General features: G+C 42.2%; 1 protein-coding gene across 4 annotated transcripts in view; it reads right to left on the bottom strand.

The window, feature by feature from the left end:
- MARCHF1 (membrane associated ring-CH-type finger 1) overlaps nt 1-9,037 on the bottom strand; it is a 175,950-nt gene extending 166,913 nt beyond the window's left edge. For 2 of the 4 annotated variants that reach the window (XM_089525573.1, XM_089525575.1), the window contains exon 1: nt 8,277-8,358. Coding sequence is in view for 1 of the 4 variants with exons in the window: in XM_089525572.1 (XP_089381698.1) it covers nt 8,277-8,384 (108 nt within the window). In the remaining 3 variants the exon portion in view is untranslated. Of the gene's footprint in view, nt 1-8,276 lie in introns of all 4 variants that reach the window. The other 2 variants (XM_089525572.1, XM_089525574.1) reach the window with 2 other exon arrangements.
- Nucleotides 9,038-13,766: the final 4,729 nt, after the last annotated feature.

Below are 13,766 nucleotides of genomic sequence, written 5' to 3'. Positions count from 1 at the left end.
GGAGCAATAGCCTTGCGGGCAAAGCCAACCTCACTGCTCCACCAGCCAGGAAACTGAGGCACCATCACAGTAGTTGATAGGACAGGGTGTAATGGCAGGGGAAAAAATAATTTCATCTGTGTGGGGTCCTAGAAATAGTTTTCACTGCTCAGAAGTGGCAAAGGGAACTGTTTCACCAATTCACTGTGGGAAATCCAAGTGTATTTATGATTATTAGCAAATGGTGTGACTCTTATTAGCAAAATGGTGGGATGAAAATTTAATTAATTAAAATAGAAAGCACAGGAAGAGGTAGAGCTCCCGATTCATCCTTCTTTTAAACAATACTTCATTCAACCCACCATTGTTTAGTTTAGAGATAGCAGAAATGCTCCAAGATGATTTCACTGTGGAGCTCCATGGAATGAAGCTAGTAGTAGATGTGATTCTGAGCCAACTACAGGAAAATACAGTGAATGAGGATCCATGTAAAGTGGGCATAGGGTACCCATGGCTTTTCTGATAACTTTTGCACTGAGTAGTTGTCTGCCTCATTTAGGGGTGGCTGAAATACATAAATTAATAGATGTGAACACCACTGGGAGGACAATGGGTGGTAAAAAAATACTGTCCACTTTGACTAGTCACACAGTGAACTTAATTTCTATCAGTTATGATTTAGAAAGCAGTATACCAGGGTACAAGGAATATTCCCTCAAATTCTGACCTTTCTATTTTATTTAATTGTACTTCCATATATTTATTATTGGTATCACACCTAATATACAATATTTGGGTTTCTTACAACAGAAAATGTGGGCCCTTGGTATCTGCTGGGGTTTGGTTCCAGGACCTCCTATGGAAACCAAAATTTGTAGATGCTCAAGTCCTATTAAATACAACAGTGTAGTAAAAATGGTGTCCCTTATACGAAATGGCAAAATCAAGGTTTGCCTTTTGGAATTTATTTATTTTTTTAAAAAAATATTTTCAGGTCATGGATGGCTGAAGCCATGAAAAAGAAATCCGAGGGTATGGAGGGTTGGCTGTATGTTTACAGCAAAATAATATTTTATGTATTTCCAAAATAAAATCCATAAATTAAAAAGCACTTGCAGAGTACCATATTCAAGAAGATTCTTTCCCACAACCGTACACACCCTTTTGCACCTATTGGCACAGTAGTGGATCACAAAAGGGGATTTCCATGGAATGAAGCTAGCAGTAGATTTGATAACATAAGGAGAGAGTGCAAAGTGAAGTGTTTCTCTCCAGGCACCACTGACAGTTTTATTTTTACAATAAAGACTTACCTTATTTTATTATTTATATTTACTTTTTGGATTTATGTCACCCAAAATGGGACACAAAGCAGCTCTATATGATGCAAGATATATCAGATATCTAAACCAGATTAAGAAAAGGAAGAGGCACTACACATGATACTACAAACATATGCTGGCTAATGAAGCACACTACAGAATTTCCAAAGAAAATCAGCCTCTGTGTTATACATTACAAGAAAGCCTTTGGCTACATAGACCATGAAAAACTATGGTTAACTAAAAGAAATGGGAATGCAACATTTTATTATGCTGATGCATAACCTATATTGTGGACAAGAAGCCCCCATCAGGACAAAATATAGAGAAACTGAATGGTTTCCAGTTGGCAAGAGTGAGTATATTGCCCCATCTGTTTAACATATGCAGAACAAATAATATGTACAGTGAGAATACACTTGGAAGAAGGAGGTGAGAAAACTGGATGAGGAAACATAAATGTTTAAAGATATACAGGTGAAACAATATTAGCAGCAGCAAAAAAACCATCAAAGACAAGGAATGACTATTGATGAAAGTTAAGGGAGAAAGAGCAAAAGCAGGGTTACAGCCAGAATGGCTAAATTTATACTATCACGAAACAATCAGCTCCATTGAGGGGAAAAAAATAATGGTTGGTAAAATGGGAAGCGGTAGGAAAAGAAGAAGAGTACATTACAAATTAAGAGGCTGTGCAGGTCGCCCCTACTTCATGCTACAGCCCCGCTCGGGCCTCTCCAGGGTGCAAAAGGGAGCTGCAAAAAGTGGCTCCTTTTTGCGCCCTGGAAAGGATGGGATACCTGAAGCACCATGACTTTAAGGTGCTCCTTTGGCGCTGTGTCATGGAAACACAGTGGCAGAGGAGCGCCATGATGCCATGTGCCATGTGGAGTGGCGCATGATATCACGCCGCCATGGGGATGGAGTCGGGGTGTGTGTTGTATGGACACCACACCTCGAGTTCATCCCCGGGCTGGCCCTGTTTTTGCTCCCTGGAAAGGATAGCCCAGCACTGTAGCTTTAAGGCGTTCCTTTGGTGCTGTGTCATGTAAATGCAGAGACAGACAAGTGTCTTGATGCTGTGCGCCATGTGGAGCAGCTCGCAGCATCACGCTGCCATGGGGGCGGGGACGGGCATGTGTCATATGGATATCATGCTCCAACTCTGCCCCCAGGCTGGCCTTAATGGTCAATCTTTACAACCCCTACCTAAACAAAGGAAGCCATGGCCTTGAATTTACAAGGCCTGAATAGGGCTGTTAATACAACAGAATATATTGGAAATAAGGTTTATAACACGGAAACCAAAGAGAAGCTAACATTGAGGATAGGAGGTCAGCCAAGGAGCAATAAAGGCCAAAGGCTGTGCCACTACTCCCAATATAATTGTACCAAAGCCTGCAGATGGCATCTTTCCGTCATTCCCCAGCCATATAATTGTGAAACAGGAGGATTAGAATAAGCCTTCATAAACTAGCTGTGCACTAGGTAGGCACAAATCAGCCAGTATCAGTGGTGCCACCTGGACATTGCACTAGATGAAAGAGTAATATATTCAGATTAGCATACACAGTGTGCTATCATGATGTAGTGGTTTGAGCACTGGACTATGGCGGGATACAGACCGCCATAAAGTACGTCTTCTATACGTACTAGGGTTAGGAAGGGGCGGTGCTTCCGCACCCCCCTAACCCTAGTACGTATAGAATACGTACAACATGGCGGCGCCCCTTCCACATGGGCGCCGCCATGTTTACGTATCGGACGCTGAGCGTCCGTACGTGTCGCGGCGCCTATGACGTCGCGAGTCCGCGCCAGGCGCCTCGCGACGTCATAAAGGCGCCGCAAAAAGAAGCTCCGAAATGGAGCTTCTTTTTTGCTCCGCGCGGGAGCCGCGCGGTTTGGCTGCTGCGGCTCCCTCGCGGAGCAAATGGCGCCGGCGGGAGACCGCCGCAAAGCGGCGGTCTGTATCCCGCCTCTGACTCTGGATACCAGGGTTTGAATCCCAGCACATCCATGGAAACCCTCTGGGGGACCTTGGGCAAGTCACACTCTCTCAGCTTCAGAGAAAGGCAAAGGCAAACCCTTTTTATATCAATCTTGCCAAGAAAACCCTGTGATAAAGTTGCCTTAAGGTTGCCATAAGTCAGAAATGACTTGAAGGCACACAGCAACAACATACAGGTCATACAGTAAAAAGCTGAATAATTCAGCATACCCGAGTACAATTTCCCAATGTAAGACTATACTGAGGTGTCATCTGTGTGTTCCCTATCAGACAACCTCTACCACAATCTCTCCCACCATGGATCTCCCCATGCTATAGGACTGCAAACCAAGAGGTCACTTCACGATGATGGTCACACCTTCTTCCACAAGAACTGGTACAAACAAAATAGTTCTACTCTTCTCCATGTCTGTCTAAAGCATTCTCATGATGTCAGAGTGTGTTTGTCATTTCCAAGTCTGCCAGTCCCCTCTTGTCATCCCAGAAGGAAAGCATAACCCCTAGCTTCTTTCACCACCCTCAATCCAACACCTCTTACTTGTTGTTGCACATTTATTTTAGAGCAAGCATGACATCGGGGACTGAAGGGCAGACCTTTTCTGCCCATGCCTAATCAGCCTCCCTGCTTTGCTCTTTGTAAGGTTCATGCAGGAGAAAGCCCAAAGGAGCTGACACCATCCTCCTGCTGCTGCATTCCTCCTCTCTTAACATATACCAAGCACATTGGCTACAAAGGTCAGGTTCAGTGCAGCAATCAGTTCTCTTTTCTCCATTTGGTTGTTGTCAGAGATAAAAGGGGCACTTCACAGCCAGCCCATTTTCCCACTACACACAGCAAGAAGCAGAGAAAACTCAGCCATGGTAAATACACCTATAGTTTCCGGAACACAGGTGCACAAGAGATCAAGTAAATTCCTGCTGTATACTGTTACATTATCAAAGCACTTTAGCCCTATGATGATAGTTAAAGTGTTATTTTAAAACTGATTTGATGAAATTGACTTCTGGAATATTGTATGAGTCTGGATGTCATATGTGGGCATGACAGGGTGAAGACACAAGGCAGGAAAAAGTAAGAGTACAGGTATCATGAAAAAAGGAAGGCCAAATGGGGTCAAAACACACCAACAATGAAACTAGCCACACCCCTAAGATGCAGCTGAGAAAGAACAACCAGGTGGATTTTGGTTCCTGAGAAAAATAGCCACACTAAGCAACAGGAAAATCAGGATATTTCAGGAATGACTGGCTGCAGGGCTGGCACCTTCTATGAATATGCAGGAACTCTGGAACAAAACTGACTCAGAATTTCCAGACACTTTTGAACAGTCCAGTTTTGTATGAAGAAAGTTTTAAAAACTATTATAAGGCAGAAACTAAGCATTCACATTTTACTGCTAAGAAGATGAATACAGCAATTCTTTTCTCTCTGACTATTTTTTTTTCAAGGACAAACATGCTGAAGAAGAGAACAAGTTATCATCTTTTCTAATACTTAAAGATTAGATCTCTTCATTGGTGAAGTTGGGAGTCCTTTCGTGCAGACCATCTGAACAGAACAGAGGATCTGGAGAAGACAGTGCATAGAGTTTGGAAGCAGCACAGGGACAATTTAATTTTTCTCAGACTATTCCTCCATACAAAAAGAAAACTATCAAGCATGGCACTCCCAAAATATAGAAATAAGCAGCATTTCTATCCCACTAAATAGGCTTAAAACTGTTTTAACAGAAGGAATAGCTTTGGGACAGCAGACTATGCTACCGTATAATCTGCCCCGTACCCTCAGATCCTCTGGGAGGAATTTGTTGCAGTCCACAAAGACCAGATTGACAGCGACCTCCCAGAGGACTTTTTCTGCAATCACTCCCACTTTATGGAATGGCCTGCCGGATGAGATCCATGAAATTACCAACCTAGAGAGCTTCAAGAAAGCTGTCAGGATGGATCTCTTCTGGCAGGCCTTCCTGGAATAGATCCCGGCCATGTAACGCTCCCCCCCACAGACATATATAAGCGAAGACTCTGCCCACTGTTATTTCATTATCGTCTTATTGTTTTTAGATTTTATCGTTTGTAATTTTAATGGACAGAATTGTTTAATCCTTTTTCAAGGGGGGGGATTGAATATATTGTATTTTTCAAAGGTTGTACGCCACTTTGATTGTGGTAACAAAAAGCAGGATATAAATTAAAGTTTTATTTTATTTATTAATTATAAGGTCATCTGAAGAGTTTTATTTTTCTTTGAAGAAAAGTTGTATGAGTGGACAACAGAACATGTAGAAAACTCTACAAAGCAGCAGAAGACAGACATGCAACTGCCACAAAATCAGTATCTCAAGGGGTTTTCTGGTCTTTAAGAAAGAACTCTTTACCCTTATGTTTACAGTATTTGCTGAATCTTCTTGAATACTCTTTTGATCAGCCCATTACGGCAGCCTGAAATATAATAACCCCTCAGGCTTCCCAAACTAAATCCAGTTCATCATACCATATGAAAAACAATCTCCCACTGAATACAAGCTTTCATTGGGGGTTGTTTACATAATGACTTGAAGACAAGAACTATTTTCTGCATTCTAATACAGAGCTTGTTTTGCTTATATAAGTGAGAATTGAGTAGTTCATTCAATATATTATCATCATCATTATACTTCCCCATTTTATTGCCCCCCGTTTCTTTCTCTGAACCACTTTCAGTTTCCGTTCACTTCCAGCGAGCAAAACTCCAACCTGCTACTTCACATTCAACAACGTGTTTGCAACTACCAATAAAGCAGGACCATTTCAGGGGGGAAAAAATACACGTTTATTGCTCGAAAAGGATAACATTAGAAAATGTTGTGGGTGAAAAGAAGTGAGTCATAATCACTGTGTTTAATTTATTAAAAATAATACCAATGAGTTGAAGAAGGCTCTCAAATCAATTGTCAGTTAAATCTACTGCTATTTTACACTACTACAAGAATTGTAAATACACGCACTGTTGATAAATGAAATCAACAGATCGAATAAGCTATGAATAAATCATAGAAAAAAACGTCACTGGGAAACACATTTGCACATTCTCATTTGTTTTCTTCTCAGCCACTATAATTCACAATTGAAAATCTGTGTCTTAAAGGTTAGAGACCTTTACCAGGCAGGAGACAAGAGGACTAAGTAAGTCCTAACTTCATTTCCCAAACCCCAGAATCTCTATGCAAAAAAGGAAGAGGAAGAAGTCCTCTGCCAAAAGGTACTTTTCCTTGGTAGCCTGAGATTTCTACCACAAAACAACAACCCACTTTTAAAATCATGAGGATGTGTGCTAACTACTTAGGCGTGGATCCCAGAATTTCTTGTTCAGCTGTACTAGTTTCTTACTAATAAAACCACCCCCCGCCACCAAAATGACAGAGAACAATGGAACGAGAAGAAAACCCATAGCTTCTACAATGGAAATGGAGGATAACCATGTGTGTCTGTGTGTGTGTTTATATATGACAGTCCACCCATATTCGATGGACTGCTGGAACTGCTATTTTTATTGCACTGCCGTAGAGTGTGGTTGTCATTGGACACCTTTTGGCAAGCCTCCCCCAGGAAAGGCGATGCCAAAGCCTTGCCTTTGAGCAGATCCTCTGAAGGTCCAGAGGAACAATGCCCATTGTCTGCAGAGAATTTGGAGCACAGACCTTCTTCCTCCAAGACAGACACGCACCCCTCTCTCACCCAGGCCTCCCCTTGGAAAGAGGCAGACAAGCAGAAATGGGTATTTTAACATTTCCCACCTTTCCCTGTCTGCTGCACCAAGCGCCTAAAGGATCTCCTACATTTATTTGTGACCCAGGAAAGCCAGAGATGCAGCTTGACAACCAGCTTCAGGCAACCCCCCTTCAAGGTTGCATTTCAACTACCATGTATGCTGGTGATGGCGAGGGAGGAAAATAGATAGATAGATGATAGATAGATAGATGATAGATAGATAGATAGATAGATAGATAGATAGATAGATAGATAGATAAAAAGACCATCCTCTTTTGGGATGGACTTTTTTATTGATGGTTGAGGATGGTCTTGGTTTTTTTAATCCCTTCCCCAGCCCCAGGGATGAACCAGGGCAAACCATGTCCTCACAGGGCAAAATGTAGGACCCTTCAGGGAACAAAATAATAATAATAATAATAATAATAATAATAATAATAATTTTATAATAATTTTATAATGTTATATATAATTTTATATTTTTATAATTTATAATTTAAATAATTTATATTTTAAATTTAAATTTTATAATAAATATAATATTATTAATAATAAAATAATAATAATAATAATAACCACAGACCTTCCTCCAACACACACACAACGCACACACCCCTTTCCACACAGGCGTCCCCTTTGAAAGAGGGGAACATTGAAAATTAAATATTATTATTGATAATTGAAAATTATTATTATTATTATTATTATTATTATTATTATTATTATATCCAGCGGTTGCTGAAGAAGATGCAAAACCTGACAGTTCTCCAGCGGTTGCTGGAGAAGATGCAAAAACTGAGTTTAATATAATAATAATAATAATAATAATAATAAAATGGAGGACATGAGCACAGAAAGGAGCCCCAAAGACTCCTCCGTGCTTCTTAGTCAGGATGAAAATAATAATAATAATAATAATAATAATAATAATAAATTCCTCATGGAGGAGGTCATCACAGGAGTTAGGAGGGACCTCAAGGGTGATCAAGTCCAAGAAAAGGACAGAACCAAAGCAAAGGACAGACCCAAGCAAAAGCTATAAGGGAAGAGGGACCCATGCTTCCCAGGGATGCTGAGAAGGCAAGGCGTTTGGGACTTTCCTCCCGGAGGCAGGGATGAAATGGAGGACTGGGAGGCAGGAGGAGGGTTGGGTCCAAGACTCAGGCCCCACCAGGACCCCCTCCCCCCCTCCGATTGCAGCCCTTCCTCCCTCTTACCTCGCCCTCCTTGCTCCTCTCTTTGTTCCTGCTGCTGCTGCTGGAAGTTCTCCCATTGCTGGCGGCTGTCTCCCGCGCAGGGACCACCGAGATCCTTTGGAGAGGCATTTGGAAGAGAGGGCTGGCCCTTGGCGAGGCCTGATTGGAGGAGGAGGAGGAGGGGGACGCCTCTTCTTCTCCTTCTCCTTCTCCTCCTCTTTGCCAGCCCCTCGTCCGCTGCTCCCCCTCAGGAGGAGCCCACCTGGCAGAGGGGCAGGGCTGGCCATCCTCTGCCCGGGCCAGGCATGGTCCCCCTTCTCTCTCTTTCTCTCTCTGTGGTGAAAGATGGCACAGGGGTCTCCCTTCCCAATTAAAACACTCCCGCTCCCTTTATATTAATTCCCTCCCAAAAAAGACACACAAGTCAAACACACACAGAGCGAAAGGGAGGAACATAAAAATCCAAGGGAGTCTGGCATTTGGCATTCTTTGCGCCTGAGGACTGGGCTGCCTTTCTTTTTTTCTTTCTTTTCTTTTTTCCTTTTCTTCCCCTCCTTCCTTTCCTTCAGCCTCCTCCTCCTCCTCCTCTCCAGAGCATTGTGGGAGACTATTCCATGCCTCTGGTTACCTAATAACTGTCATGGAAACCAAAAAGGGGGGAAAAGAAGAAGATGAAGAAGAGAAAACAAACACAAAACAAAGCTGGCCCCTGCTTTTTTTGTTTTAAGGCAAAGCAAACCCCCCTGCTTTCCCTCCCTTTCAGGGCTGCTGGGGCTCTTCTCTCTCTCTCTCTCAATGGATAGAGAAATCAGTATGTCTGGTTTCTCTGGGTCCCCTGTTGCTGGCCTTCTTCCCCTCAGCAGCCCAGCTCCCCAAAGGCGCCAGGACTGGGACTGGCAGGCGGCTTAAGGCGCCCTATTTGGGAGCCCAATCCCTGCTGGCCTCGCCTTTGCCAGGCCCAGAGGGCGGCCCGACTGCCTGCCTGCGCTCCCAGGCTAAGCCGCTTAGGCTCCCCGGAGATGCCCCCCCCCTCTCTCTCTCTTAATTTTATACACACACACACACACACACACACACATATAAATGTGCAAAGAAGGGGTTAATTACACACACACTTAACCCTTCATTTGCATCTCTCAAGGCAAAGGGTTATTTGTGTATTTATTTTTAAAGAAACTATGACCAGATCTCCTCACCCGAAATGGAGGACCAGGCCCCTCGAAATGTAGAGCATTTGGGAGCAATTGAGGACAGGATGAAATCCACTGGGTGACCCTGGGCAAGTCACACTCTCTCAGCCTGAAGAAACCTGGCAAGAAGACCCCGCAATAGGTTCACCGCCTTAAGGTCAGAAACGACTTGAAGGCGCACAACAACAGCAACAAAGCAAAAAGCTTTAAAACACTCCTAGAAATGCTCAATGTATGCTCCTTAGGCAGCCTCAAAATGGAGGACATTTTGGAATTCCCCCTGGGTTGAAATGGAGGATATGTCCTGGAAAAGGAGGACCAAGTCTGATCACCATACCCTCCACGTGGTTTTGCACTCAGGCAAATAGCATTTTTGTTGTTGTTGCTGTGTACTTTCAAGTCATTTCTGAAGTACGGTGACCCTAAGGTGAACCTGTGCGTGTGTTTGTGTGTTATGTGCCTTCAAGTCATTTCTGACTTATGGCAACCCTATGGCAAACCCTATCTTGGGGTTTTCTTGGCAAGAACTGTTAAGAGAAGGTTTACCATTGCTTTCCCCTGAGGCTGAGAGAATGTGACTTGCCACCCTGTAGGTTTCATGGCCGAGCGGGAACCAAACCCTGGTTTCCACTGGTGCAACACTCAAACACCAATATGCCAGGCTGGCTAGCATGGTTTTCTTGGCAAAGTTTCTTCCGAGGGGTTTGCCATTGCCTTCCTTTGAGGCTGAGAGTGCATGACTTGGCCAAGGCCACTCAGCCAATTTTCACATAGCCTTGACACGCTTGGAATTTCTCCAACCCATCTGGTCCTTCACCGGGGCTCACCAGAGCTTAAATTCAGACACCGATTTAAACATAAGAGCTCAGATTTATGATGTCATTTGTCCTGAAAATGTCCAGTGTCACCTTCCCCGGGTGACCAGATGTCCTCACCACGAAGGAAGACAAGGTATCACAAAATGAAGGAAAATGTGGGACCTTACAACATAAAACAGCAGGTCTCAACCTTTGGGGGTCAAGCGACCCATTCACAGAGGTCGCCTAAGACCATCAGAAAACCATCAGAAAACACATATTTACAGTGGTCTTAGGAACTGAGACACTGCAATTTTATGGTTGAGGGTCACCACAACATGAGGAACTGTATTAAAGGGTCATGGCATTAGAAAGGTTGAGAACCACTGACATAAAAGCTAACAGAACTCATATCAATATAAATCTATGCCTCTTTGTCATGCCCAAATGGAAGACATTTTGACATGTCCTGGAAAAGGAGGACATCTGATCACCCTGCACCTTCCAGGAGTTTGGTGTGTAGCGAGACTTGAAGCCTCAAAACCTGGGTGTAGCATGGTAGAGCCCAGAACCAGAATGTGTGACATGCTGACAAAGAGAAAGTCCTGGAGCAAGTGCAGAGTGCATTTCTACCAACACTGAGTAGTCACAGATCATTCCTCACATACTTCAGATTACAGAACTCCAACTAGTATTACTAGTTTTAGAAGCTGCAATGAGCAAAACAGGCATGCAACTTCTCACCAGGGCTGCCTCTCATGATTTTCCTGCCCCAGGAAAACACAAAATCACTTTGCTGCCAAGTCTTGCAACACCAAAAAGCAAGAGGTCTTTCCTCGAGGGGCATCCCTTGTTGTCTCCCTCTTCCAAATAAATTAAAAGAGCACTTTCATCTCATTCCTTTGGAGCGGTTGCTGGAGAAGATGCAAAGACTGACAGCTATGGTGAAAACCTGAAGAGGATGGGGAGATTCTGAAATGCCTCATATTCTGCTGTGCCAATGGCCTGGGGCAGGGAAAATGCATGGCTCAGGGATATATCTGTCAGGCAATTTTGGATACCCATTCCAGAACATTAACATTGCTTCCAAGTGAATAATAAGGAGGAGGAGATATAGTTTACTGGTGGCTGTTTATACGAAGCCTGGCTATTCTTTCATCTCATTCCTTTTTAACTAGCCATGTTCTCCGACTTGAAACATATATTATTTGTTGGAAATGGTCATTGCTTGGACCTTCAAGATAGATCTTCTCATTCGCAGCATCTGCACAACAAAACTTGCTTGTCTGCCTATGGAATTAATCCTATAAATACCAGTGATACTTGCTGTTAACCCTTGTTCCTCTACTGTGAGGTAGCAAGTTGGCAGAAGTTCTTTCTGCAACTAACTTGGACTTGAATTTAGTCTATGTATTTTATCATCTAATTTGAAAGTACAGTGGACCTTTGGTATCCCCTGGGGTTTGGCTTCAGGCCCCTGTATGCTCGTCTCATTAAATAGAGTGGCATAGTAAAATGGTATCCCTTGTATAAAACGGCAAAATCGAGGTTTACTTTTTGGAATCTATAGGTTTTTGAATATTTTCAAGCCATGTATGGTTGAATCCACGGATAAAGAATCTGTGGATATGGAGGGCTGACTGTAAACACATTGTCTTCATTTTGAGAACCATACCAGTAGTTATAAATAACTCTCAGTATCAGTCAGAGATCCCAACAGGGTTAAGCACTAATCATCAGCTTAATCCACCTATGTCTCCCTTAGTGAGGAAGAGGGAGAAGGAGCTTAAAAGGTGAGCCAGACACAAAGCCTGACTTGCATCCTTCCGCTGGACTAGGTCAGCTGTTTATTTAGGTTAGCAGGATTCAATATGCTATACTATTAACTCTCTAAGGCAATAGCCCTGTGCATGTTTATTTGTAAGACCCATTAACTTCAGTGGACTATACTTCTGAGTAAAGATGCATAGGGCAATGCTATAAGCAAAAAGCAGCAACTCTAAAGAAGCAAAAAAGAAAAATATTCTTTTTAAACACCCATCACATAAGAAGTCATAGATTTTGGGAAAGATAGCAGTTTCACCCATTTGATTGTTAAAATATATTTGGGATAGGAATCACAGTTTTTGCTGTTAAATTGATTTCTGACAGAATCTCAGAGCAGTTACAAAAACACAAACCTTCTCAAAATCAGTGATGAAGAAAGTGCTTCTGCCTATCCTCCTGTTTATTCCTGTCTCCATATGGCCATGTCTTCTTAGGTTGCAAGCCTGTGGGAAGACTTTGTTCTTTTTAAATTTAATCACTTTACAGGTTTCTCTGTGGTACTTTATAAATAATAAGTATTATTAAGTAATATAGTATTCTTCTTCCTTGCACTCTACTAGTAATGTGAAATAATATAGAAGTTAAACTAATATAGCCATGTTCACAATCAGCTAACATTTATTATTTATTTATTTGAAAGACTGATATGCTTGTCGTTTGCCAGGATGCTTAACAAAACATTCTAAACCAGTAAAATAGCAAGAAGTCGTAATAAATTAATAACAACAGCATCTAAAGCAACAAACTTTAAAATAACAAAACCAGAATTACTGTGTGTGTTGAAGTCATTTCCAGTTTACAGTGATTCTAAACTGCCTCTTTCATGGGGGGGGGGGGGGGGGTGGCAAGATTTATTCAGAAGGGATTTGTTATTGCCTTTTTCTTAGGCTGAGAGAGTGTGACTTGCCCAGGGTCATCTTATGGGTTTCTTTCACTTAGGAGGGAGTTGAGCCCTGGTGTCCCAGAGTCCTAGTCCAACATTCCAACAATTACACCATTCTGGCTTGATGTAGTAATAAGGTTCAGGTGAATAAAAGACACATTTCTCTCGTGCCTGAGACTGATCCAAAACAACACTGCAGAAATAATCCAGTTTGAGACCGTTTTAACTGCCATAGCTCAGAGCTAAGTAATTGGTACCCAAAGCTAGCCAAGTTATTTTGACACAAGGAAGGGGCATCATTGGGGGGATGAGGAGGGTGCGGACGGCACTAGATGAGACACCTTAAGGGAGGTGACACCACCGCTTCCCAAACATCTGCCTTTTGGCAAAAATGAGTTGTACCATTCACCTGTGTCCCTTTAAAATATTGGAGCTCAGTGGAAGAAATGGTGTGAATAGGACGAGGCTTAGTAGGAGGAAAAAGGAGTGGCATCAAGTTAAAAAAAAAAAAAGAATAAAAGTTTAAATTTTAAATCTTATGTTTTTTTAAAAAAATGTTCATTTTAAATTTTCTTTAAAAACATAACATTTTACCAAATTTTCACTTTAACCACATGAAACTATGTACATGTAAATATAGGCTATGTCTATTGTACTGTAATGTAAATGTATAATTTTAATTTTGCTAGTTGTTTATATTACAAATATTGCTTTTACATTCAATGATATATAGAAATGATCATTTATGAGGAATATTAGTGCAGAAAACATTAGTATGGATTCTGTATGGGGTGTATGGGAGGAGGTCAGTGGG

Source organism: Sceloporus occidentalis, unplaced genomic scaffold (assembly GCF_023333645.1).
Source record: "Sceloporus occidentalis isolate IW3139 unplaced genomic scaffold, rSceOcc1.0.p SCAF_5, whole genome shotgun sequence".
Classification (NCBI taxonomy): domain Eukaryota; kingdom Metazoa; phylum Chordata; class Lepidosauria; order Squamata; family Phrynosomatidae; genus Sceloporus; species Sceloporus occidentalis.
Note: the sequence above shows the minus strand (reverse complement) of the source record. Positions and strands in the feature narration are given on the sequence as shown.